The sequence below is a fragment of the Pelophylax lessonae genome, assembly GCF_965119305.1.
Source record: "Pelophylax lessonae genome assembly, chromosome: 1".
NCBI lineage: Eukaryota > Metazoa > Chordata > Amphibia > Anura > Ranidae > Pelophylax > Pelophylax lessonae.
In genome coordinates this window covers 817693084-817719692 of record NC_138768.1, presented here as the reverse complement: position 1 = coordinate 817719692, position 26609 = coordinate 817693084, and the positions used below count along the sequence as shown (strand labels likewise).

At 44.4% G+C, this 26609-nt stretch overlaps 1 protein-coding gene across 1 annotated transcript in view; it reads right to left on the bottom strand.

The window, feature by feature from the left end:
- The window catches only part of LOC309547671 (transmembrane emp24 domain-containing protein 11-like), a gene marked incomplete at its 5' end in the record, with an annotated part of 45614 nt that overhangs the window by 6630 nt on the left and 12375 nt on the right, over positions 1–26609 (bottom strand). The window contains one exon of the mRNA XM_082247572.1: positions 17941–18066. Within this exon, the coding sequence (XP_082103698.1) occupies positions 17941–18066 (126 nt within the window). The remainder of the gene's footprint in view (positions 1–17940; positions 18067–26609) is intronic.

Sequence of the window (26609 nt, the reverse complement as noted above, 5' to 3'; positions counted from 1 at the left end):
AACTGGCAGTTGCTTGGTCATGCAACACTACAAATAAAATGTATATAATTTACACCAATAGAACTTTCTTTTAGTGGTATTTGATCAGCACTGTTTTTTTATTTTTTATTATATGGACGAAAAAAGACCAGCATTTTCGGAAAAAAAAAACATTTTTGCTTTCTGTTATATAAAAAAAAATCTAATTTCTTCATCAATTTAGGCCAAAATGAATTCTGCTACATGTCTTTTGTAGAAAAATCCCAATAAGTGTATATTGATTGGTTTGTGTGAAAGTTATAGCTTCTACACATCAAGGTATTTATATTGGGATTTTTATTTCCTTTTTTTTATGTAATTTTATTAGTAATAGCAGTGATCAACGACTTACTAGTGGGACCGTGATAGTTCGGCGGACAATCTACTACTAACTGACACTGGATGGGAAATAACTGCCACTGACATCACCAGTGACACTAATACAGTGATCAGTGCTAATAATCTACACACTGTCACTGTACTAATGACACTGGCTAGGAAGTGGTTAACATCTAGGGGCAATAAAAGGGTTAACTGTTTGCCTAACACTGTGTAATGTGTGCAATATGTGCTGCTTTTACTAGTAGAAGTGGCTGATTATTTATTCTCCCTGCTTTGAACAGAACTCTGTAATGTTGGTAAACACAGGGCTCTGTACGGTGATTCTCTAAGCCGATTAGCTGGTCCCAGTCATAAATCATTGGCTGGGACCTGCTAACCGACTTGTGCTGTAGGTAATCACAGCACAGATGGGGGCGGGAGGGCGCCCTCTACCTAAAGATGCCGGATGTATATGATCCGGTGCAGAGTGGGCACTCCCCGTTGCCTTAAGTCCCCGTTCACACTAAGGCGACCTGTGAGGCGACCTGGCCGCCTCACAGGTCGCCGTAGGTCGCCTTCCATAGGGAAGTTGCGGACCCGTTCTAATAGGAGCGACACAAGTCACTCCGACTTAGAAAAAGGGTCCGGAGCTTCTTTGGGGCGACCCGGAGGCGACCGCCATAGACTTCAATGTTATGAAGTCCGTGGCGGCCGCTCCGAGGTCGCGGCGTGCTGCTCGCACCGCGACCTCGGAGGTCGCCCCCCGAAGTCGGATCGCCCCTGTGTGAACGGGGCCTGAATGTGCATGGGGCAGTCCACAAGTTGTTAAAAAAGAGAAATTCCAGCCTAAACATAACTAGTCTTAAAAATGTTTCCACACTCATTCTTAGTCCTCATGTACACTGTTGCTGATAAACGGACGTTTGGGAGTAGTTGGGTGTTTTTTTTCAGCAGCCCCTGAACTCTCCTCTGTGTTATCTTATCTGTCCATGTACACTCAGTCGTTTATATTCGTTTAGAGGCAGTTGAGTTTAGTGGCATTTTTTTAAAACTTTATTTTTTGAACTTCCTGAAAACGCAATAACGGCAAAATGCATTGTGGTTAATCTCTAGCGGCATCACTTCCGATCGCATAATTTCCGGCAAGGTGGAAAGTAATCCCCAGCAGTAACCGCCAGCATTACCCACCAGCAGTAACCGCCAGCATTACCCCCCAGCAGTAACCACCAGCAGTGACCGCCAGCAGTACCCACCAGGAGTAACTGCCAGCACTACCCACCAGCAGTACTCACCAGCAGTAATCGCCAGCATTACCCACCAGCAGTAACCGTCAGCAGTAACTGCCAGCAGTATCCGACAGCACTACCCACCAGCAGTAACCGCCAGCATTACCCACCAGCAGTAACCGTCAGCAGTAACCACCAGCAGTAACTGCGTGCAGTACCCACCAGCAGTACTCACCAGCAGTAATCGCCAGCATTACCCACCAGCAGTAACCGTCAGCAGTAACTGCCAGCAGTACCCACCAGCAGTACCCATCAGCAGTAACCGCCAGCATTACCCACCAGCAGTAACCGGCAGCAGTAACTGCCAGCAGTAGCCGCCGGCAGTGACCGCCAGCATTACCCACCAGAAGTAGCTGTGAGCAGTAGTTGCCAGCAGTAACCGCACCAGCGGTACCCGCCAGCAGTCTGCAAAATAAGTAGAAAAGGTATGTGCATTAGCATGTGTAAATTGTTGCAATATTTTTTTTAATAACTAGTCGTGTTGTCATAATATGTCATGTCCTTGTTCATACATGTATAAATAGGGACATGACATTTTCTGGCTGCCTAAGTCATATGTTCTAGGGGGGCACCTAGCCCCCAGCACATAACTGTAAATATCCCAGCATGTGCAGTGGTTCTGACTCCTACCACCATGACCACTTCAAATCACTGAAGTGGTCATGATGGTTAGAGTGTTTCTTTAATATCTCTCAGAAGAAGTAAACCTCTATATACTGATTCCATTTCATTTCATCATCCTCTGTGTTAAATTGGTGCAAGGAGGGGGGGGGGGGGGCGGCACGGGAAAAGCGCGGCGGCGTTTTATTACTTATATACCTAAACTATAGTATATACAGTGCCTTGCGAAAGTATTCGCCCCCTTGAACTTTGCGACCTTTTGCCACATTTCAGGCTTCAAACATAAAGATATAAAACTGTAATTTTTTGTGAAGAATCAACAAGTGGGACACAATCATGAAGTGGAACGAAATTTATTGGATATTTCAAACTTTTTTAACAAATAAAAAACTGAAAAATTAGGCGTGCAAAATGATTCAGCCCCTTTACTTTCAGTGCAGCAAACTCTCTCCAGCAGTTCAGTGAGGATCTCTGAATGATCCAATGTTGACCTAAATGACTAATGATGATAAATAGAATCCACCTGTGTGTAATCAAGTCTCCGTATAAATGCACCTGCACTGTGATAGTCTCAGAGGTCCGTTTAAAGTGCAGAGAGCATCATGAAGAACAAGGAACACACCAGGCAGGTCCGAGATACTGTTGTGGAGAAGTTTAAAGCCGGATTTGGATACAAAAAGATTTCCCAAGCTTTAAACATCCCAAGGAGCACTGTGCAAGTGATAATATTGAAATGGAAGGAGTATCAGACCACTGCAAATCTATGAAGACCTGGCCGTCCCTCTAAACTTTCAGCTCATACAAGGAGAAGACTGATCAGAGATGCAGCCAAGAGGTCCATGATCACTCTGGATGAACTGCAGAGATCTACAGCTGAGGTGGGAGACTCTGTCCATAGGACAACAATCAGTCGTATACTGCACAAATCTGGCCTTTATGGAAGAGTGGCAAGAAGAAAGCCATTTCTTAAAGATATCCATAAAAAGTGTCATTTAAAGTTTGCCACAAGCCACCTGGTAGACACACCAAACATGTGGAAGAAGGTGCTCTGGTCAGATGAAACCAAAATCGAACTTTTTGGCAACAATGCAAAACGTTATGTTTGGCGTAAAAGCAACACAGCTCATCACCCTGAACACACCATCCCCACTGTCAAACATGGTGGTGGCAGCATCATAGTTTGGGCCTGCTTTTCTTCAGCAGGGACAGGGAACATGGTTAAAATTGATGGGAAGATGGATGGAGCCAAATACAGGACCATTCTGGAAGAAAACCTGATGGAGTCTGCAAAAGACCTGAGACTGGGACGGAGATTTGTCTTCCAACAAGACAATGATCCAAAACATAAAGCAAAATCTACAATGGAATGGTTCACAAATAAACATATCCAGGTGTTAGAATGGCCAAGTCAAAGTTCAGACCTGAATCCAATCGAGAATCTGTGGAAAGAACTGAAAACTGCTATTCACAAACGCTCTCCATCCAACCTCACTGAGCTCGAGCTGTTTTTCAAGGAGGAATGGGCAAAAATTTCAGTCTCTCGATGTGCAAAACTGATAGAGACATACCCCAAGCGACTTACAGCTGTAATCGCAGCAAAAGGTGGCGCTACAAAGTATTAACTTAAGGGGGCTGAATAATTTTGCACGCCCAATTTTTCAGTTTTTTATTTGTTAAAAATGTTTGAAATATCCAATAAATTTCATTCCACTTCATGATGGTGTCCCACTTGTTGGTGATTCTTCACAAAAAATTACAGTTTTATTTCTTTATGTTTGAAGCCTGAAATGTGGCAAAAGGTTGCAAAGTTCAAGGGGGCTGAATACTTTCGCAAGGCACTGTATTTTAAATGCGGCCTGAGAAAATTTGTCTACACTCGATGTGGCCCAGAGAAGCCAAAATTGGTGTCACTGGTCCCAAAAAAGTATCACTTAGTGTCAGATTTGTCCGCTGCAATGTCGAAGTCCCACTAAAAAATGCTGATCGCTGCCATTACTAGTAAAAAAAAAAAATAAGAAAACATAAAAATTCCAGAAATCTATCCCACAGTTTGTAGATGTTATAAATTTTGTGGAAACCAATCAATTTACGCTGATTGTGATTTTTTTTTTTTTTTACCAAAAACATGTAGCAGTATACAAATTGGCCAAAACTGATGAGTAAAATTGTTTTTTTTTTTTAAATTTTTATTGGATATGTTTTATAGCAAAAAGAAAAAATATATATATATTTTTTTTTTCTAAATTGTTGGTATTTTTTTGTTCATAGTGCAAAAAATAAAAACCGCAGAGGAGATCAAATACCAACAAAAGAAAGCTCTATTCGTGGGGGAAAAAAATACATCAATTTTGTTTTGAGTACAGAGTCGCACGGCCACGCAATTGTCAGTTAAACTAACACAGTGCGGTATCTCAAAAAAATGTCCTGGTCATGAAGGGGGGGGGGGTTAAACTTTCCAGGGCTGAAGTGGGGCTGAAGTGGTTAAAGGGCGATGTGGTTCCTTCTGGCCCCTGAACCTGAACGATTATCCTGTCTGGAATCACTGCGCTTCATCTGTGAAATCCTAACAAAATATAAAGACATCCCGAGTGACAGTCAGAAGAGTGAGGAGGTAGCAATGATCTGTATGGAATTTCCTCCAACTGTGATGAGTACGGCTCGGCTCTCTTCTACATCTCACTGGAGCAGAATAATGGAGCAGACACTGAACTGATTTCCAGCATGTCAATGCAATATTAGCTCCATTCTACATTCAGGAAGCCTCGCGCCTCCGCTCTCACTATTTACACTAACTGGCTTTTGGGAAAATGGACTGTGAAATTGTCTAAGTAGATTTGTTTGCTCCACCATCTCATTTACAGTGAAATCTCTGTCTAAATATTTGATGTTTTGTATGGTGAACGATGGCATAGATTTAGACGCTCGGTTATATTTAGTCCTAATGTTGTGTTTGCTGACATATGATGGTTAGCGAATTGCTGCTTTGTTTACTGGAGGCTTCCAACAATGTACGATGGCATTTGACAAAAATCTGGTCAGCCATGAACCCCTATCAGCATTAAAAATAAAAATGGTAAGTCATTAATGCCAAGTGAAATAAATCTTTTCCAGTTTTTTTTCTCCCTAACAGCAAACTGTATTGTATAAAAGTCTTTTTTTTGCATTCAGATCTCTCTCTATAGTACAGGGCTGCTGATAAGGCAGTAAAGCCGACCCTCCTGCATCGGGCCTGGCCCCATCAGTTCAATTTGGGACTCTTGTGGTTTTGGATCCCCCTGCAGCCCTGCCGGCTTCTACTCCTCTTTCTACATCCGGTTGTGCTGCAGGGGAATCGGTTCTAGGATCTGCACCCCCCTTCTACCTGCTGTTGGGCCCCTTATGTGCCCCCCCCCCCTATCCTCCCCCGCAGTGCTTCTGGCTTCACTCCTCTCCTGACAGCTGCTGCGGGCACACAGGGGGATTGTTTCAGGATAGAGACAGGGGGCAGGGGTCTGTTGCAGAGTGCGATCACTGGGTGCAGCGGAGTCCAGTCAGATCAGACATTCTGGAGTAAACAGGAACTGGCTTCTTTATTAGAACATAACCCAGGAATCAAACATGTCACCTCATTGTAATAAGAACAAAAGACAGGAAGAGATAACCAACAAGTACAGTGCAGTGTACAAGAAATACACATCATAGAAAATGCATAGCATATCACTTAGCATTAGCGACATCTACTGTCCTATTTGTGAACTGCAGTTTATCCGATAAGCTAAAAGCTGTTGTATCTCCAACACCCCTTCTCAACAGCTAAGGCTTAGTCTATTAAACCCATCTTCTTTGTAAGCCTTGAGTGTCTTTCAGCGGTCAGAGGCTTTGTAAGGATATCTGCTGTCATATCCTCGGTTGGGCAATAAAGTAACTCAAGAAGACCTTGCTCTTGAAGATCCCTAAGAAAGTGGAACTTCACGTCAATGTGCTTGGTTCTTGAATTAACTCCTTCCATGCGCGCAAGTGCAAGGCATCCTTGATTGTCCTTATAGATTTCTGTTGGTCTCAACTGTGTTAGACCCAAATCTGTTAATAGCTGTCTCAGCCATATAACTTCTTGACTTGCCTGCGCTGCAGCAACGTATTCTGCTTCAGTAGACGACAGTGAAACAGAGAGTTGCTTTTTACTAGTCCAACTGATGGCACCTCCTGACAGAAAAAATAGGTATCCACTGGTAGATTTCCTGTCGCTGGTGTCTCCTGCCCAATCAGCATCCACATATCCTGTTAAGGTGCTTTCATCACTCGCTGGTAACTTTAACTTGTAGTGCGAAGTCCCTTTAAGATAGCGAATGATTCGCTTTACAGCATTCCAGTCCTTTTGACTTGGCATTGAAACCTTTCTGCATAGGATTCCAACAGTTGCTGCAATGTCCGGCCTTGTAGCAGTGGTAAGATATAGCAATTTCCCTATTGCCTTCCTGTATTGAGTATTAGTAGGTAATGGGTTATCTTGGCAATTCATCTCCTTTAGGTAGTTGGTTTCCATAGGAGACTTTACTGGTTTGGCGTCTTCCATTCCAAATGTTTCAATTTTCAATTATTTTTTCAATTATTTCTTGTATTTTGTGTCATTGGTTCAGAAGAAAGCTGCCATCTTCCTCTCTCTCGATCTGGATGCCGAGGTAATTCTTTATGTTGCCAAGATCTTTGGTGTTGAAGTTCTGATTTCGTTTTTCTAGTATTTCTGCTTCATCCCCTTCTTGCTCAAAGCAAATCAGGATATCATCCACATAAATAAGCATATAGACCCATCTGTCTCCCAATTTCTTTGTGTATAAGCAGGGGTCTGCTTTACTCCTCAGAAAGTTTTGATGTGTAAGCACTTCATTTATTTTTATATTCCACGCTCTGGCTGCTTGCTTTAGACCATATATACTCCTGCGAAGTTTGCATACTAGGTCTGGCCTTTGTTCATCTTTGAACCCTGGCGGCTGTTCCATGTAAATCTCTTCTGTTAGCTCACCATGTAGGAACGCGGTTTTCACATCAAAATGTTTCACTTGCATTTTCCTTATGACGGCTATCGTCAGTAAAGTCCTTATTGTAGTGTGCTTGACTACTGGTGCAAATGTCTCGTCATAGTCCTCTCCATATTTTTGAGAATAGCCCTTGGCTACTAGTCTTGCTTTGTATCGCTCAATTGTGCCATCTGCATTGTATTTCACTTTAAAAGTCAATTTACAGCCTATGGCTTTCCTTCCGGGTGGTTGTTCTGTAAGTGTCCATGTTTTAGTGTCATGCATGGATTTTATCTCTTCATCAGTAGCCTTTATCCATTTACTTGCTTCTTGTTCTGAAAGCTGAGAAATTTCTTCCCAGGTTGCAGGTTCGTTGATACTGGCAGTACTTGCTTTGTATGAGAGACGTACAGGTGGTTTACCTTTGTTTTCTCTCGTTGAACGTCTCAGTTTTGTGTCTGAGCCTTCTTGTATCTGCTCTTCAGTACTGGTAGAGTCTGCACTCACTTCAACTGTTTGTTCAGAAGTTACAGAGATGGGCTGGTCAATGTCAGTTTTCTCTTCTATTCTTGCTTCTACTGTTGTCATTACATTGTCTCTGAAATCTTCAACAAAAGTTATGCTGTTGCCAATGGTAACCTTGTCTGTTTTGGGATTTAAGATTCTTTAACCTTTGACATTGTCACTATATCCAACGAAGATACCTTCAAATGCTCTGTTTTGGAGTTTGGTGCGTTTTTCTTCAGGTATATAGATAAATGCTTTGTATCCAAAAACTCTTAGGTGTTTTACATTTGGCTTCTCATTGTGCCAAAGTTCATATGGAGTTTTCTCTAGTGTTCTGGAAAGAAGTCTGTTCTGCAAATATGTAGCTGTCATAGCTGCTTCACCCCAGTATTTTTGTGGTAGTCCAGAGTCTGTCAGCATACATCTGATCATTTCAGTCAGAGTTCTGTTCTTTCTTTCAGCTACTCTATTTTGTTCTGGTGTATATGGGACTGTCTTTTGATGTTCTATTCCATTCTGTTTTAAGTACTCTTGTATCTTATATCCTGTGAATTCACCTCCATTGTCACTCCGAATTATGAGAGGCTTCCTCTGAAACTTGTTACTGGTCTTTATTATATAGTCTTGTAATTTGTCGAAAACTTCACTCTTGTGTTGTATTAGGTAGGTGACTGTGTATCTTGAATAGTCGTCTATGAAAGTCACTATGTACCTTTTGCCTCCAGGTGTAGGTGGGTTTAGGGGACCACACACGTCACTGTGAACTAAGTCAAGTGGTCTTGAAGCTCTCTTCTGACTTACTTTGGGAAGTGTTGCTCTTGTAGCTTTGAATTTAATGCAACATTCACACTTAACAGTAACTGAACAAGGGGATATTGTTAGATCCCTTGTCAGATTCCTCCTCTGTAGTTCCTGTATACATTCTGGGTGTCTGTGACCTAGACGTCTGTGCCATATATGTATACAGTCATTGTGCTTGTGTGTACATAGTCTCACCTTTTCCTTCACTGTGTCGAGGTGATATAGATGATCATCCAGCTTGGCACTTGCTACTGTCTGGTTGCCGTTTAGGATTGAACACTTGTCACCTTGGAATTTTACAGTGAGTCCTCTGGCTGTTAGACGCTTCACAGATAAGAGTCCTCCTTCTAGATTAGGAACATAAAGCACATCTTTCACTGGTATGGCTAGATTGTGTCCCACATCATCAGGGCATACAAGGGTTCCATGCCCATATCCTTCTGCATGTATTTTGCTTCCATCTGCAAGATAAATAGTTTCTTTGTTGTTCAGATCAAGTTCTGTGAAAAAACTTCTATCACTCGTCATGTGACTGGTTGCCCCCGAATCGATGCACCAGCCTTGACATTTATTGTTGCCTGTCGCTTTAAAAGTGGCATTCCAGTTTCCTTCCCATGGATCATTGATTATGGCTTTGACCTTTTGTTTAGCATAAGATGGACGCTGTCTTCTTTGCTCTGCTTTCCATATAGTACAGTCTTTCTTTATGTGTCCCTGTTTGTGGCATCTGAAACACACTCTGGTCTCTTTCCTGTGTAACCTTGCGTCTGTAGCTTTAAGAGCGGTTCTGGTGTCGGTTTCTGTGGAGTCATGCACTAATTCCTTTCTTCTCTGAAACTCATCTATGAGCCTGGTTTTTACAAATGCTAGCGTCAGATCTGTCTCAGGCCATGTCTCCAGTGCATTGATCAGTGCAGTATATGTATCGGGCAAACTGCATAACAACATGGCTGCTGCGTGGCTGTCTGTTATATTCTCCCTGATTGATCTGAGTTGTGCAATCACTTCCAGCATTGCATTTATGTGCTCCTGCATGTCCTGTTCTCTGCTAAGTCTCATTCTGTAAAGTTTCCGCAGTAGAAACAGCTTGCTGTTTAAACTGGATCTTTCATGCAGTCTTTTTAGAATGTCCCACATGCCTTTTGCTGTGTCCTCATGGCGTATATGTATGAGCTGATCATCCTCCACTAGTAAGCTTATGGTGGCCCGTGCCTGTCTGTTTTTCTTGTCCCAGTCCTGATTATTGTCCTGTGGCCTCTCTGTAGTGGTAACCTCCCATAAGTCATCTCTAGATAATAGCATTTCCACTTTAAACTTCCATAGCTGATAATTGTCATTGTTCAGCTTGGCCACTGAGAGTTTAAGTTCTGAGTTTCCAGACATTTTTCCCTCCTTTATATATAAACAGTCTTACTTGTCTATTGGAGATGTCACTGGAAACCTTCCTTATGTCAATCTCCGCATCAGTCACACTGTCTCCCGTTGAAGGCTTTGTTCTGCCTGAGCAGCACCTGGTCATAAGACTTTATCCGGATCCTGGGCCCATAACCTGTTGCAGAGTGCGATCACTGGGTGCAGCGGAGTCCATTCAGATCAGACATTGTGGAGTAAACAGGAACTGGCTTCTTTATTAGAACATAACTCAGGAATCAAACATGTCACCTCATTGTAATAACAACAACAGACAGGAAGAGATAACCAACAAGTACAGTGCAGTGTACAGGAAATACACATCATAGAAAATGCATAGCATATCACTTAGCATTAGCGACATCTACTGTCCTATTTGTGAACTGCAGTTTATCGGATAAGCTAAAAGCTGTTGTATCTCCAACAGGGCCATAGTCCTGAATTGCCCAGGACAGTCCCGCTTTTGGCAGGTCTGTCCTGGGTCCTGGGCACCTTCATTCCTGGACAATAAAGTGTCCCGGAATTGCCCCCTGGGCCGATCTGATGCACCTTAAAAAGGCTGTCACTCACTGCTCTGCTGGACTCCTGGCTGGCCGGGACCTGCTTTGCTTTATTCACCACCGGCCTCTGGCTCACTGCCTGAATTGGTTAGTAGCCGTGGCCCATCTGGCGTCTAGTAACCAGTGACATCAGGACTAGGAGGAAAGCGAGGCTCCAGCATTCAGACATTCAGAGCGGAGGAGAATTTAGCTCCACCCATCTCCTCCCTGTATCTTCTCTGGCAGCATGGATGCAGATGAAAGATCGTGACTGCAGAGAGGACGGTTGGCAGATGAGCATGCTGGCAGAAGAGGAGAACAGATGAGATGAAACTGTCAGAGGGATGGGAGGACACATCTTTAAATATCAGGGCAGGGTTCATACTGGAACATGTAGTCCTTCACTTTTTGGTGATGTGACCCCCCTCAAAAGTGAAGGACTGCAGGTCCCAGCATGATCCCCTCAGAGCTGAAGATGTGACACCCCCCCCCCCCCCCCCGCCCAAGTGTGGGAGGAGTTATTCTGGCAGCCAGCGGCTGGAGGGGCATTCACCTTCCTGGGGCTCCTGTGTGTCAGACTGGTGGCAGGCTGCAGATGGCACTGGCAAGTGACACTGCATCTGGTGGTAGGCTATGAGTGGCAAGTGACACAGCTGCTGGTGGCAAGTGGCACATTGCATCTGGTGGCAGGCTATGGGTGGCAAGTGGCATTGCATCTAGTGGCAGGCTATGTGTGGCAAGTGACACTGCATCTGGTGGCAAGCTATGGGTGGTAAGTGACACAGCTGCGGGTGGCAAGCTATGGGTGGCAAGTGGCACACTGCATCTGGTGGCAGGCTATGGGTGGCAAGTGGCACTGCATCTGGTGGCAGGCTATGGGTGGCAAGTGACACTGTATCTGGTGGCAGGCTATGAGTGGTAAGTGACACAGCTGCGGGTGGATGGCTATGGGTGGCAAGTGACAAGGCTGTGGGTGGCAGGTGGCACACTGCATCTGGTGGCAGGCTATGGGTGGAAAGTGGCACTGCATCTGGGGGCAGGCTATAGGTGGCAAGTGGCACTTCATCTGGTAGCAGGCTATGGGTGGCAAGTGACACTGCATCTGTTGGTATGCTACAGGTGACAAGTGACACAGCTGCAGGCGGCAGGTGGCATACTGCATCTGGTGGCAGGTTATGGGTGGCAAGTGACACGGCTGCGGGTGACAAGTAGCACACTGCATCTAATGGCAGGCTTTGGGTGGCAAGTGACACTGCATCTTGTGGTAGGCTATGGGTGGCAAATGGCACTGTATCTGGTGGCAGACTATGGATGACAAGTGGCACTGCAACTGGTGGCAAGTGACAAGCTCAGGGTTACCACTGATTCTGCATTATGAACTGAAAGTTGAACTATTTCATTATATATTACAATGTAGTAATAGAAATATTGTGATTTGATCATCCTGACACTATATCAAGCATGGTGTCGGGAGGATTTAAGCTAACACCAGTCATTCGCCCAACAAATCACCCGCCTCCAAATTCCCTGTCAACCCCGAGACTTCATTCCCCCCTCACTTTTTTTTTGGGAAGGGGGGGGGGGGGGGTGTTGTCCCTGAATGACAGTTTGGAAATGTGGTCACACTAGCAGGGGGATGTAAATATGTTGTATTTATATATGTCCCTTTCTTCCCTAAAAGAACACAGTGAGCGATCGTCACTGATCACTCACTGTGTTCATTCATCACTAAAGCATAGGAAACTGTGTTTACTATGCTTCAGTTTGGGAATGAACAGGAAGCTTCAAAGCACTCCACATTCATTCACTTCACAAATTAAAATCTCAATATTATAGCGCTTGCAGATCAAAATGCATTTCTAAAACAGTGCAAACAGAAACATAAACAAAATCAAAGTTTTTCCAGAAATCTCATATAAAGCGCTCAGTGCTCCAAATTCCATACAAAAGTGCTGAAGTGCCTCATATAAACATGCAGTGCAGTGTGCCGCACTCCCCTCTCGTATCCCCACTCACCAGAGAAAATGGACCCTCAGCTTTTCAGCCTGGGGTTCAAACACGCTTCTATCTGGTGTTGGGAATACCAGGCCTCTTGGCAGGTAGGATATCCACCAGGCTCAATAAAACAAAATGGTATTCATAGTGAAATACTGTAAAAAAAAAATGTTTATTTGCACAATATCACAAATTCACTTACAAGATTCCAGGTAAAAATGGGCATGGAACATTAATGAGGCTCTCCCGGGTTCGCCGCAGCTCGGCGTGCGTTCCCGCGGAGGGCGGAAGTGACGTGATTGGTTTGGGAACTGGAAATTACCTCATTCATTCACTGTCCAGTGCAGCTGAGACTGCAGAGAGAGGGACTGGAGAATCTGTGTCCTCAGTACCTTTCTCTGTCTCAAATTGGAGACATCGGGGTTCTGTTTAGACCCCTGATATTTCACTAAAGCCTCCCCCAACAGGGCAGTTAAAAATGTCAAAAATAAATGAATAAATAAAAAAATAAATTAAGGACTTGTTCAAGTGTGCTTTGCTCTCTGATAAACAGTCAGCATTTTGATCACTCTTCAGAGAGAATTTGACAGGCGGTGAGGAGGCTTATTGCTATTTACTGCTCTAACCCCACACTAGCACACTGCAACCCACGTGCAAAACAAGTGGCGCTTGCAGAGCAGTGCTATTCAAATGGATGGGTTTTGATGGGTGAACTCATGACTTCTGCCATAGTTGCAAAGTATAGCATCGCAGCCATGGCATTTTAGCAAAAATGTAATATGATATTTTTGGAGGGGGAGGGGGGGGGCTGTCAGGTAGGCTGTATGGGGGCCCGTGATTTCTAAAAGCAGCCCTAAATAGTATACAGTTCAGTTAAACCTGAGCATACTGCTCTTTGTATGTTTGAAGTGACACTAACCGTTCACTCCTGAGTGTATGGATTTACTGGCGTTTTTTTTTCTAAGCTTTTTTAAAGGTAGGTGCTAGTGAGAGAGTATAGATTTTGGCTCTCTCTGCCTATCAGAGGAGCAGCAGGGAAATCTATATTGCTTTCTTCCTATTAGAAAGCAGGATCTGTGAGTTAGGTCTGCTCAGTGTGCTCAGTGTGTGATTCATTGGATCTAGATAGTGTTTCCACACTGGTCCAATAGGGAGGCATGTTGGACAGTGGGAGGAAACCTGACCAATGAGTACACAAGCCTTGATACAGTCCCAGTGATTGGTAGAGGTTGGCTGTCTCTGTGCATTATGGGATGCCAGGAGCACATGTGCTGTGGGGTCTTTGGCTGGTGAGCAGAGTCCTGGAGGGAGGGTGGCCGCTGCCTCCTCCTCTGTTGCAGTAGCACGTGGTCACAGGCGGTCGGACTGGGGACCAGAGGAAAGGAACTGAACCCAGAGGTCCAGGAGAGCTGACTAAGGGGGAGACACTGGAGACCCTCGAAAAACAGTATCGTGAGTACAGGGGATCATGTCTAGGGGCCTGACCTGAAGGGGGCCACCCCGGTGAAGGATAGTCAGAGGATGGGTGTCAGTCTGTGGAGTGAAAGGGGGTACTAGGCAGATACCCCGAAGATAATCTACCCAACTAAGTCGTCTGTACAGGGACTTAACCTAAATTCATCTAGTGGCAATGTGAATCTGCAGCCGGGCTGCATCTTCAGACAGAAGTCCTCACCTATTGTGAATAGTTCAATTTGGAGTATCCCACTCTGCCCTTCTCCCATCCCTAATTAAAAGAAAACACCAAAAACAACAACATACCCCTGGACTGATCATTGACTGAGCCAAGAAGTAAAGTGTTAATCTGTGAATGCCAGTATTGCTAACCGTAACCCAGGGGAACCCGAGAGTGTGTTATCCAGCAGTCCTCAAGGGGGCAGTGCTACAAGTAGCAAGTGCTGGGGGGGGAGGAGAGGAAGAGGAAATTAGGACTGGAGAGCTGGTATTTAAGTGTTTTACGAGCATTTTTCTGCTCAAGTCGGGCATTTCTATTGAAGTTCATGAGGCAAAAATGCCTGTAATCTGCCAAAAAGAAGCTCATGTACTTTTTTGAGCTTCGGACATTTTGCTTCAGGCAACAGAATGCTCAGATGTGAACAGGGGCCATTGAAATTAATGGAATTTTGCTTGCTGGGCATTTTGGAGCTCCAGAGCTGAGAGTTTTACAAGCTGAAAAACACTCAGGTGTGAACGGGCCTTAGGCTCTGTTCACATCGTGGCGTCCCGGATCGTGGGCAGAATCAATCCCGAATCACGGCAAATTACAGGTCTCCCGTGCAATTCCCATCACTTCCAATGGCACCCCAAACGCGGTGCGATTTTGCCGCAATTGTTGCCCCAAAAAAAATGCACCAATAGAATCACGGGACGCCTGCCATCAAAATGAAGTACCTACATAGATATACGGCGGCAAGGCGGATCTGCTGCGCCAGATCTCGTACCTAGTATGTGATCTGGCACTTCCAGGTAGGGGGCACGCACACACGCTGCTGGCGACCCAGCACTATTGTGATTTTACATAGCAGATAATGATCAGTGGGTGCCGGCAATAAATGACCGCCGGCACCTGCCGATCGTCTGAAACACACACAGAACAGGGCTCTGCCTATGTAAACAAGGCAGAGCTCTGTCCTTTCAGCAGGGAAGTTTCCTCACAAAGCAGGGAATTCAATCAATTACTTCCCCTAGTAAAAGCACCACACACAGTACACATAAACACTGGCTAGGCACATATTTAAGCCTTTGATCACCCTAGATGTTTACCCCTTCCCAGCCAGTGTCATTAGTATAGTGACAGTGTAATTTTTTTAGCACTGATAACTATATTAATAATAATAATAATAATTACATGCAATGCCAAGCTGCTGTTTCCAAAGCAAGCAAAGACCTTTCTTGTATTAACAGCGGCATGGAATCCAGAGAGAGAGAGATATAATTTTGCCCCTGTACAAATCATTAGTAAGACCTCATCTGGAATATGCAGTTCAGTTTTGGGAACCAGTTCTTAAAAAGGATATGGGGGAACTGGAGAAAGTGCAGAGAAGGGCAACCAAACTGATAAGAGGCATGGAGGAGCTCAGCTATGAGGAAAGAATAGAGGAGCTGAATTGATTCTCTCTTGAGAAGAGGAGATTAAGGGGGGATATGATCACCATGTATAAATACATAAGGGGTCCATATAGTGAACCCGGTGTTGAGTTGTTCACTTTAAGGTCATCACAGTGGACAGGGGGGCACTCTTTACATCTGGGGGAAAACAGATTTTGTCTCCAAATACGGAAAGGATTCTTCACCATAAGAGCTGTGAAAATGTGGAATAGACTCCCTCCAGAGGTGGTTCTGGCCAGCTCACTAGATTGCTTTAAAAAAGGTCTGGATTCTTTCCTAGGTGTACATAATATAAATGGGTACTAACATTTATAGGTAAAGTTGATCTAGGGAAAGTCAGATTGCCTCTCGGGGAATTAGGAAGGAATTTTTTTCCCCTGCTGTAGCAAATTGGATCATGATTTGCTGGGGGTTTTTGCCTTCCTATGTATTAACTGCTGGTATAGGATTGTGTATATGGGATTGTATGGTTGGGTTTTCTTTACTGTTTTTTTTTTATTTTTTTTTTTATTGGTTGAGCCAGATGGTCTTTTTTCAACCTGACTAACTATGTAACTATGTAAATATGTATTAGTATCACTTGTCCCCAAAAAGTGAACGTCAAATGTGTCAATTAGTGTCAGCATGTTTGCCGCAATATCGCACAGAGGTGATTAAATACCACCAAAAGAAAGCTCTATATATGGAGTGAAAAAAAACAACATCAATCTTATTTGGGTACAGTATCGCACGATGGCGCAGTTGCCAGGTAAAATAACGCAGTGCCGTATCGCAAAAAACGGCCTGGTCATCAAAGGGAGTAAATCCTCCCAAGGTCAAGTGGTTAATGTAATGTTTTTGTTTCTTTGAGTTGATTATTTTTTTTTTTCTATCCTTTGTAAACAATTTAAGAAAGCTTTATTGTAGTTTTCTTTCAAGTTCAAATCAATATTATTTTAAACTGCTGTTGCAGGGTCCTTAAAGTGGTTATAAAGTTTGTTACACCACTTGTACCTACAGGTGAGCCTATAATAAGACTTACCTGTAGGTACTGTAAATATCTCCTAAACTCACACAGATGACGTCATTAACTGCATGCACTCTGAAGGTCCAGCTTACCATGCCAGACCTTCAGAGCCCGTGCTGCAAACAGGCAGCTCCCACGCGCATGCGCGGGAGTGATGTCACCGTGGCTCCAGCCACTCACAGCGCCGGAGCCTGCGAACCCAGAAGATACACCGGGGAAGATGACAGCCGTCTCAGTGGTGAATGGTAACTGCTGGAAGGGCTTCATTCTAAGGTAAGTATTTCATAATGAGCTAGTATGCGATGCATACTAGCTCATTATGCCTTTGTCTTACAGGGTTTTTGTATTTTTGTTTTTTTTGTCCCAGGATTTACAACCTCTTTAAATGGCGTGGGGCCCATAGGCCGGTGCCTATCCTGTCTATTTGACAATCCGGCACTGGTCACACAGCCATCATTCTATCAAAGACAGTGGACATTGCAACAATGGACTCCGACGTTTAAATTGGATAAGATGGTTTACTACTTCTGTTTGTGATTAGTCATTTTTACTTTGTATTAACAAAGCCTTACTGAGGATAATGCGCTAGGCCGGTGAGCCCCTTCTTTGTTTTTTGTTTGCAGTACTTTGTTGACCACCCCGGTCCTAGAGGGCAGCAAGGCCTTAGCCATTGGGGATGCCAAGTAAGGGTTCCGTGATAGGAGTGGTCTGGTAACCCTGTTTCTGAGCGTAGGAGCATGGTGCCACGCACCGCAAATTTGTTTTGGCCTGGCCACACATTACCCTGACTGAGCCACAGACACGTTGCTGTGAAGAGTTTATGTTAGTGCAGTGTATGCATTTTCTTTGCCACCCAAACAACCCATTCCCAGTTGTGCGACTTGTCATGCGACTTTGGACAACAAGTCATACCCCATGTTTTCCAATGATAACCATTCAAATACAGTATGTACCGCTTAAAGTCGTAGTGACTTCAGAGTAGTTAATGCACTACTTTGGTCCGACTTTCATGCAACTTGAGGGCCATAGACTTCAATTTTAATGGTCAAAAGTTCCATGAAAGTCATACCTGAATGTTTCACACGCAACAGTGGTGCAACAGTGGGTCTGACTTTGCAGAGGGACAACAAGTCACATCCAAGTGGCACCCATCCATAGTTTCCTCAAAGTTGTACTCCAAGGTCGCACGACTTTGGAGTCGTACAAGTGTAAATGAAACCTTAAATAAAAAAAAAATAAAAAAAGATAGAAAACCTTAATAACTTAAAATGATTGCCATCAATACTTAACACATACAATGCATTGTATGTTCTGGACACTGAGAAGATACGTACCAATCTGTTTGAAGCAAAGGCGATAAGGTTTGTAGAATTCGACTGCATGCAGATGGTATGCTCTCCAGGAGTATGTGATGTAAATGTAAACTTTCCATCAGGGCCATACAATTTAGACAGCAATATCTATAAATATACCAACATCAATTATACAAAGGTAAGCATTTGCAAACTTAATGTACAATAAAAGATACAGTTTACAGAAAAATAGCTTAGGCTATATACAGCGTTATCACCTTTTGAAAACGTCACAGGAAGTGACGAAACGCGTCAAGGTTGTGGAATGCACGTCAGCACGCTACGTACCACGTGGAACGCAAGCCGGAACACTCCGCTCGCCACTCTCCTAGGAGGTGTTTGTAAGCGGTTTCTTTGCCTGCAAACTTGGAGTTTGAGTCTTTCTTCGCTTCGATTTTAATGAATATTTGATGAATAAACTTTTAAAACGATAATGCACTATCTGGAGCCTTTCTTTTAACCCCATATCCTGAGGATCGGGTAAGGAGGAACCTAACCTGTATCCCACCAGGACCATCCAAAAATGGGAACCCTAATCCGGCCTGAACGGCCTCCAAGTGCTGTAGGTCCTAGTGCTATACAGCACATAGGACCCAATAATTCTGGTAAGTCATTTATTTCTACCACAAGCCACAGGAAAAGAGGAATCCAAGTCACGAAAGTCACAAACTTTTATTTATTGAGAACGAAGCACTTTGCACCTGATCACCGCCTGAAAAGACTTTATTTATTGAATTTTACATTTATTTTATTCACATATATTGATTAGCACCGGAAAATACTTATTTATCTATTTATCAATTTCTTGGAACTTTTCATTAATCTTCATATGCTTAATTGATTTGTATTTTCACTTATACTGTAAAGATAAGTTTTCAATATTGTTCACATACATTAAGTTAATTGTTTTCTTTTTCGGCAAGCGCTGTATATATGTATAAAGGAAAAAGTGCGCTGGATAAAGTAGGTGAAAAAAGCAGCAACCTTAGAGCCAATAGGTGATATGAAATGAAAAAAGAAAATCAGGTGCGCTAAATTCACATATGTCACACATCAAGACTTGGGTGTGACACTATAATGAGTGACCAACCAACCTCTGCAGTGTGTACCAGTGGTACACACTGCAGAGGTTGGTTGGTCACTCATTATAGTGTCACACCCAAGTCTTGATGTGTGACATATGTGAATTTAGCGCACCTGATTTTCTTTTTTCAAGCGCTGTATATAGCCTAGGCTATTTTTCTGTCATCTATTTTTAATCTACAGCTGCTGCCACACAATATATAATTTATATTTTTATATTTATATCTCACAAACCATACACACAATTTTATATATAATTTTATATTTTCACTTTCATCTATTTAAAACCTTTTCCGAGGCGCGGGGAGATACAGTTGCATAGTGTTATCTTTTTTCCATCTTCAAAAGATACAGTTTACCTCTTTACAAGTCAATGTGAGATGTCGACTTCTAGACCAGTACAAATATATGTACCCATGAGAGGGTAACCAGACCATGTATGGGGGCGGTGGGGGGGGGGGGCAAAAACAGTATATTTAAAGTGTATGTAAACCCTCACCATGTAAAACAACCCATTCAGTTTACAAAAAAATAAAAGGCAAAACATTTGTGTATAGATAATAAAAAAAATTATACATACCCTTTCCCCCTTTTTTTATAAGTGATCACATTCTCTCTGTTCTCAGCAACATAGGGATCTTAGAGAGCTGAGGGAAGAGAAACAGCAGCACACTGAGCTTCCCAGTGAATGGCTGTGCAATTGGGGGTGGTGTCAGGACAAGTCTGATCATTAGAGGAGAGTAGGCTGAGTTACCAGCATAGCTAGAGAACTGTCCACGATGTGTTCTGCTTAGTGTGGTCAATTTTTATTTGGAAAACGGAGGGACTGGCAGGAACGCCAGGGATTTTACAGAAATGAAGCAATACAAAGAGAACAGGAGACTTTTTCATACAAGTACATGATACAGCAGCCACATGAAAAGTTTGATTTACATATTCTTTAAGAAATATTCTTTCAGTATAGCAAGTTTCAAGCATGCATTCATGAAATAAATGGAAATGGAAATTCGATCTATAAATTTTAGAATGAGATGTCAGAATGTCTTCAAATATTTGTCTATTCACTTAGCGATTTAGAATCATTTAATTTTTTTTTCTATTAACATGTGCTTTATGTTTTAATTTCAATGAAATCATTATAAGTTAGTGGATGTGTCCCTTATTGAATATACAGCATCTCACAAAAGTGAGTACATCCCTCACATTTTTGTAAATATTTATTTATATCTTTTCTTGTGACAACCCTGAAGAAATGGCACTTTGCTACAATGTAAAGTAGTGAGTGTACAGCTTGTGAGGGATTGTACAGAACCTTGTTGTTCCTTCCAATCAGTTTCTGAGTCTAAGGAGAGCACAATACCCAAGATGTACTGTGGGCCTTGTATTCTAGTTAAGAATGAAGGCCTCTTAATACCTTTAGGGAAAGAGGGCCTTGACTGATGGAGAATGGCATAGACCTGGGTGGAGGAAGGAGTGATAAAATGGTTGCAGAGGATTGGATAAGGTGGGTGGGGCTGGGCCTGGGCTCATAAAAGTTCTGCCCCAGGGAATTCGGAGCCTTTAGAAACAAAAGTGGCTGGAAGAGCTGCTGAAAACCTTGGAGAGGAATTCCCTTCATATTGGAAGCTGATCTTCTACTATCCAGGGTCCAGGAGCTATTGGACATAGGTCAGACTACCTGGCTCTTTCCCTTCCTCTCCCCTGATCTGGTTTTACCTCCGTCTGCCCCATCACCTGATCCCTGATGTCAGCCCTTTGGCCTCAAGGACCAGGAGGCGTTCTCTACCACCGTCCCAACTGAGCCCTAGTCCTTCTTGGGCAAGTTACAGAAAAGGGACCCCTCAACTGACACCTGGAGCCCCCGCGGCTCCCCGGTCTTCTGCTCACCACCGCCAGGGTTCTTCTCGGTGGGTTCCTCCACCTGTGGATGCATCTTCCTGCCCGGCCCGTACCTGCTCCTCTCGTTCCCAAGGGCCCCGCAGAGGTCTGCCCTTCTGGGTCCTCCTGGATGAGGGCTGCGGCTATGGCTGCTTCACCAGCAAGCACTAGGGTACCGGAGGCAGCTGCGTTACATTTGGCTCCCTGCACCCGGTAGGATGGAAGCCATCTCTGCAGTGCCTCCTTGCTCCTTGCTCTGCTCTGATCCTCGCTCTGCCTGACCTCAAGAGAGACTTACATTTCCCTCCTGCTGACCAGACCCAATCAGATGCTTCTTAATGCCACCCAGTGCCCAGAAGGGCGGGAAATGTGAATATGATTTCTGCTACAGAGCGGTCTCTACCAGCAGCTCCTCCACATCTCCCAGCCTCCTGCTGAGCAGAAGATTCAAGTGTTACATGCCCCCCTGCAGACCTGACTTTGCCAGCTGCTCCTCCTCCTCTCCCAGCGGCCGGCTGGGTGGGAGGTTTCCATGCTTGGCTGGGGCCATGCCAAGCTTTCTCAGATGGCTTTGCTGCACCTGGGGTCCCTCCTGCAAGAGACGTGGGATGCACCTGCTCCTGCGCAGCTTCTGCTTATTGCCACTTGGGCTCATCCATGCTGGTGGCTGGATCTCCAACTCTGGATCTCTCCGTGAACCGCCCTCCTACATCACCGTGCATCGCTGTCCCTTCAGAAGCTGGATCTCACAGGCATCTGCCTGCCCCTCCCGTGGACAATATTGCTGCGACCAGGCCTCCCAGATCTCATGATGATCATCCGTATTCGACTCCGCCTCCTTAAATCAGTGAGTATGATTGTGACTTGGTTTGGGGTAGGTCCTGTGATGCTGCTGTATCGGGCCCGCTAGAAGCACATATTTTTGACGTTGTCAAATATGTTTTGTCAGTCTGTAGGTGGTTTCGCCGACTGGCATGCCTCTGCCCGCAGATGTCAAGATAGAAAATGGTGTCGCAAATTTGTTGACTTGCTCGCGCTGGTCCCTCCCTACAGGAAGACGATGGACACATGGCGGAGGGTCGACGTGACTGTGAACAACAAACCTAAGCAGCTTCCTCGGACGTTCGGGAACTGGCTGCAAGGTTTCTGTGCTGATGCTGGGGTGCTTTGCGAGAGATTTCCTGATTTAGAGCTGTCCCTCTTTTGTTACCTGGATCTTATCTGGGATGCCTACAAGGTCTATGGGGGTCAGTGCTGGTTTCACTATGGCACTCGGTTTCACCAAAAAATAGCAGGAAAGGAGTTCCATTTTGATTGTCAGGACGGAAGCCTGTGGTTGTGCCCCCAAAGGCCATCATCCTTTTTAGTCTCCAAGAGCGCCGGCTGCCCCCAAAAAAGGCGTCTGCTGGCTGTTTAACCACTTACCGCCCGCCCGCCGTCATATGACGGCGGGACGGTGCGGCTATTATCCTGGGCGGCCATCATATGACGTCCGCCCATTCAAGCAGGGCAGGCGCGCGATCGCGGGCGCGCCGCCGTGCACTGCCGGTGTCGGCGTGTCCCCGGGACACAGCCGGTCACCGGCAGGGGGGAAACAGCCAATAGGCATGGCTGTTTCCCACGTGATCGGCTGTGTTCCAATGACACAGCCGATCACAATGGAGGCGCCCAGGAGATGACCGCGCATGCGCGATCGGGAGCGCGCAGCGCGGTCATGTCGGTGGCACTGTGTTCCGTAGGAACACAGCTGTCACCGGCGGTAGTAAACAGTCACTGACAGTGACTGTTTACTATGTGATCGGCTGTGAATCCATTCACAGCCGATCACAAAATGTAAACAAAGAGCAGTAACTCAGTGTTACTAGCTCTTCTCTCCTCATACAGTTTCCAGTGTGAGGGGAGAAGAGCTAGAAACATTGAGTTACTGCTCTGTACCCCTGTAAAAAGTAAAAAGCACAGAAATAAAGGTCCCCACACAGTCCTCAGCCCCCCCCAATGTCCCCTGTCACCCAACAGTCACCTCATCAGTGCCCAGAAATTGACACCCATAACGTTCACATGTGAGAGTAGCGATCGCAGGCAGAATCACCGCGATTCTGCCCGCGATCCGGAAATCATTGCAAATGGCGGGACGCCTGTGCGCTGCCCGTGATTTGCAATAGCACCCCAAACGCTGTGCGATGTTGCCGCCATTTCCGCCTGCCGAATCACGGTAACATCGCGCAAACATCGCATGACGCCCAAAAAAGGTACAAGAGTTTCTTTGGGGCGTCATGCGTTGTTTGCGTGATGTTACCTCGATTCGGCAGGCGGAAATCGCTGCAACATCGCACAGCGTTTGGGGTGCTATTGCAAATCACAGGCAAAGCACAGGCGTCCCGCCATTTGCAATGATTTCTGGATCACGGGCAGAATCGCAGTGATTCTGCCCATGATCGCTATGCTCACATGTGAATGTAGCCTAAAGTTCACCGGTCACCAGAGACTGCCATCAGTACCGCCGTGCACCGTCACCTGTCACCCATCAGTGACCATCGCCCGTCACCTGTCACCCCATCAATCACCGTCACCTGTCACCCCATCAGTCATCGTCACCTGTCACCCCATCAGTCACCGTCATCTGTCACCCTATCAATCATCGTCACTTGACACCCCATCAGTGATCGTCACTTGTCACCCCATCAATCATCGTCACATGTCACCCCGTCAGTGATTGTCATCTGTCACCCCATCAATCATCGTCACTTGTCACCTCATCAATCATCGTCACCTGTCACCTCATCAATCATCGTCACCTGTCACCTCATCAATCATCATCACCTGTCACCCCATCAGTCATCGTCACCTGTCACCCCATCAGTCATCGTCACCTGTCACCCCATCAGTCATCGTCACCTGTCACCCCATCAGTCATTGTCACCTGTCACCCCATCAGTCATTGTCACCTGTCACCCCATCAGTCATCGTCACCGGTTGGCCATATACATGCAATCACTTACTGACCGCCTAACGACTATATGCGTCGGCCATTAAAAGCTAAATACTGGAGTTATGGCAGCAGAAAGCCCCCATAACCCCGGTATTTTTTGAAACGGCGGGCGGTCGGCTTTCAGATAAGGGTGGTCCCAGTGGCGGATTCACAGCGGAATTACCCTTACGGTGCAGGGGAAGAGGTGCCCCCCCCCCCTCCTGCCGCGTCCCAGACGTTTTCCCAGCTTACCGGACCCGCCGGCAGCGGGGAAAACTATCCGGTCCCGGATCCTCAGAGACAGGAAGTCAAGTGAGGGCAAGATGGCCCTCACTCAACTCTATGGTCTTGGAGGACCGGAGCTATGTCAAAAGACGTTGCCTAGCAACCGGTTTAAAGGGCCGCTTTTTTTTTTTGCTTTTTTTTTTTTCCTCTTTCAACAATTTTTTTTTTTTTTTTCTTTTTTAGTGTAGTTGTGAGGTGTGAGGTCTTTTTGACCCCAGATCTCACAATAAAGAGGACCTGTCATGCCTATTTCTATTACAAGGGATGTTTACATTCCTTGTAATAGGAATAAAAATGATCAAAACATTTTTTTTTTAAACTGTGTAAAAATAAAAAAATAATAAATAAAATAAATAGGAAAAAAAAAAAAAAAATGAAAGCGCCCTGTCTCCGTTAGCTCGCGCGCAGAAGCAAACGCATACGCAAGTCCCGCCCACATATGTAAACGGTGTTCAAACCATACATGTGAGGTATCGCCGCGATCGTTAGAGCGAGAGTAATAATTTGAGCCCTAGACCTCCTCTGTAACTCTAAGCTAGTAACCTGCAGAAATTTTTAAAATGTTGCCTATGGGGATTTTTAAGTACCAATGTTTGGCGCCATTCTGTGAGCATGCGCAATTTTGAAGCATGACATGTTGGGTATCTAATTACTCGGCATAACATTATCTTTCACATTATGGAAAAAAATTGTGCTAAATTTACTGTTTTCTTATGTTTTAGTTCAAAAAAGTGAATTTTTTTTCAAAAAAAACCCATTTGGAAGACTGCTGCGCAAATATGGTGTGATAAAAAATATTGCAACGATCTCCATTTTATTCTCTAGGGTCTCTGCTAAAAAAAAATATATAATGTTTGGGGGTTCCAAGTAGTTTTCGAGCAAAAAAAAATGATTTTAGCTTGTAAACACAAAGTGTCAAAAATAGGCCCAGATAAATGGACAACTTTGTGTAAAGCGCTACTTGGATGTTAGGCCTATGTATGTGGCCAGGCTGTGAAAAAGTGTTACACATGTGGTATCGCCATACTCAGGAGGAATAGCAGAATGTATTTTGGGGTGCAATTTTTGCTATGTACATGCTATGTGTTAGAAATATTGCATAAATGGACAGCTTTGTGTAAAAAAAATGTGTTTTCATTTTCTTTCCACATTTTCCAAAAACTTGTGGAAAAAAATGACATATTCAAAAGACTCATTATGCCTCAAAAATTATACGTTGGGCTGTTTGCTTTCTAAAATGGGGTCATTTTTATGGGGGTTTCCATTGTCCTGGTGCTCCAGGGCCTTCAAAAGTGCGATAGGTTGTCAGGAAATTATATGTGTAATTTGTGCTCCTAGAATGCCGGACGGGGCTACTTGGATGTTAGGCCTCTGTATGTGGCCAGGCTGTGAAAAAGTCTCACACATGTGGTATCGCCATACTCAGGAGGAGTAGTAGAATGTGTTTTGGGGTGTAGTTGCAAGTATACATGTGCTGTGTGAGAGAAATAACCTGTTAATACGGCAATTTGTAAAAAAAAAAAAAAATAATAATCTTCATTTTGCAAAGCATTGTGGGAAAAAATTACAACTTCAAAAAACTCACCATGCCCCTTATTAAATACCTTGGAATGTCTACTTTCCAAAAAGGGGTCATTTGGGGGGTATTTGTACTTTCCTGACTTTTTAGTGTCTCAAGAAATGAGATAGGCCTTCAGTACATCAGGTGTGATCAAGTGTGATCAATTTTCAATGATTCGCACCATAGCTTGTGGACTCTATAACTTTCACAAAGACCAAATAATATACACTTATTTGGGTTATTTTTACCAAAGATAAGTAGCAGTATAAATTTTGGCCAAAATTTGTGAAGAAAAATTACTAATTTGCAAAATTTTATGACAGAAACAAAGAAAAATGCGTTTTTTCACAATATTTTCAGTCTTTTTTTATTTATAGCACAAAAAATAAAAAACCCAGTATTGATCAAATACCATCAAAAGAAAGCTCTATTTGTGTGAAAAAAAGGACACAATTTTTGTATAGGTACAGTGTTGCATGACTGAGTAATTCTCAGTCAAAGTGTGAGAGCGCTGAAAGCTGAAAATCGGTCTGGGCAGGAAGGGGGTGAAAGTGCACTGTAGGCAAGTGGTTAATGAGATCCACTGTATGTGGTACACAGTATGCAGATTTATGCACGAGTGCTTGCTTTGCGCAGGAGTTCACCCAGCCATTCGATGCTTTAAGAGGCGTAAACAGCCACCTCCCAAGCCCAGGGCCAAGCCTGAGGTTTCTAAACTGGAGGACACTCTTTTAACCGCCTTAGCGGTATCCCCGAGCGTGACTCGGGGTAGGAATTTTCTGCTATTAGCAGTATCCCCGAGTCACGCTCGGGGTCAATGGGCAGAGCGTGCAGACAGCGCAGCGGAGCTTCTCTTACCTTATCCTGGCGATCCAG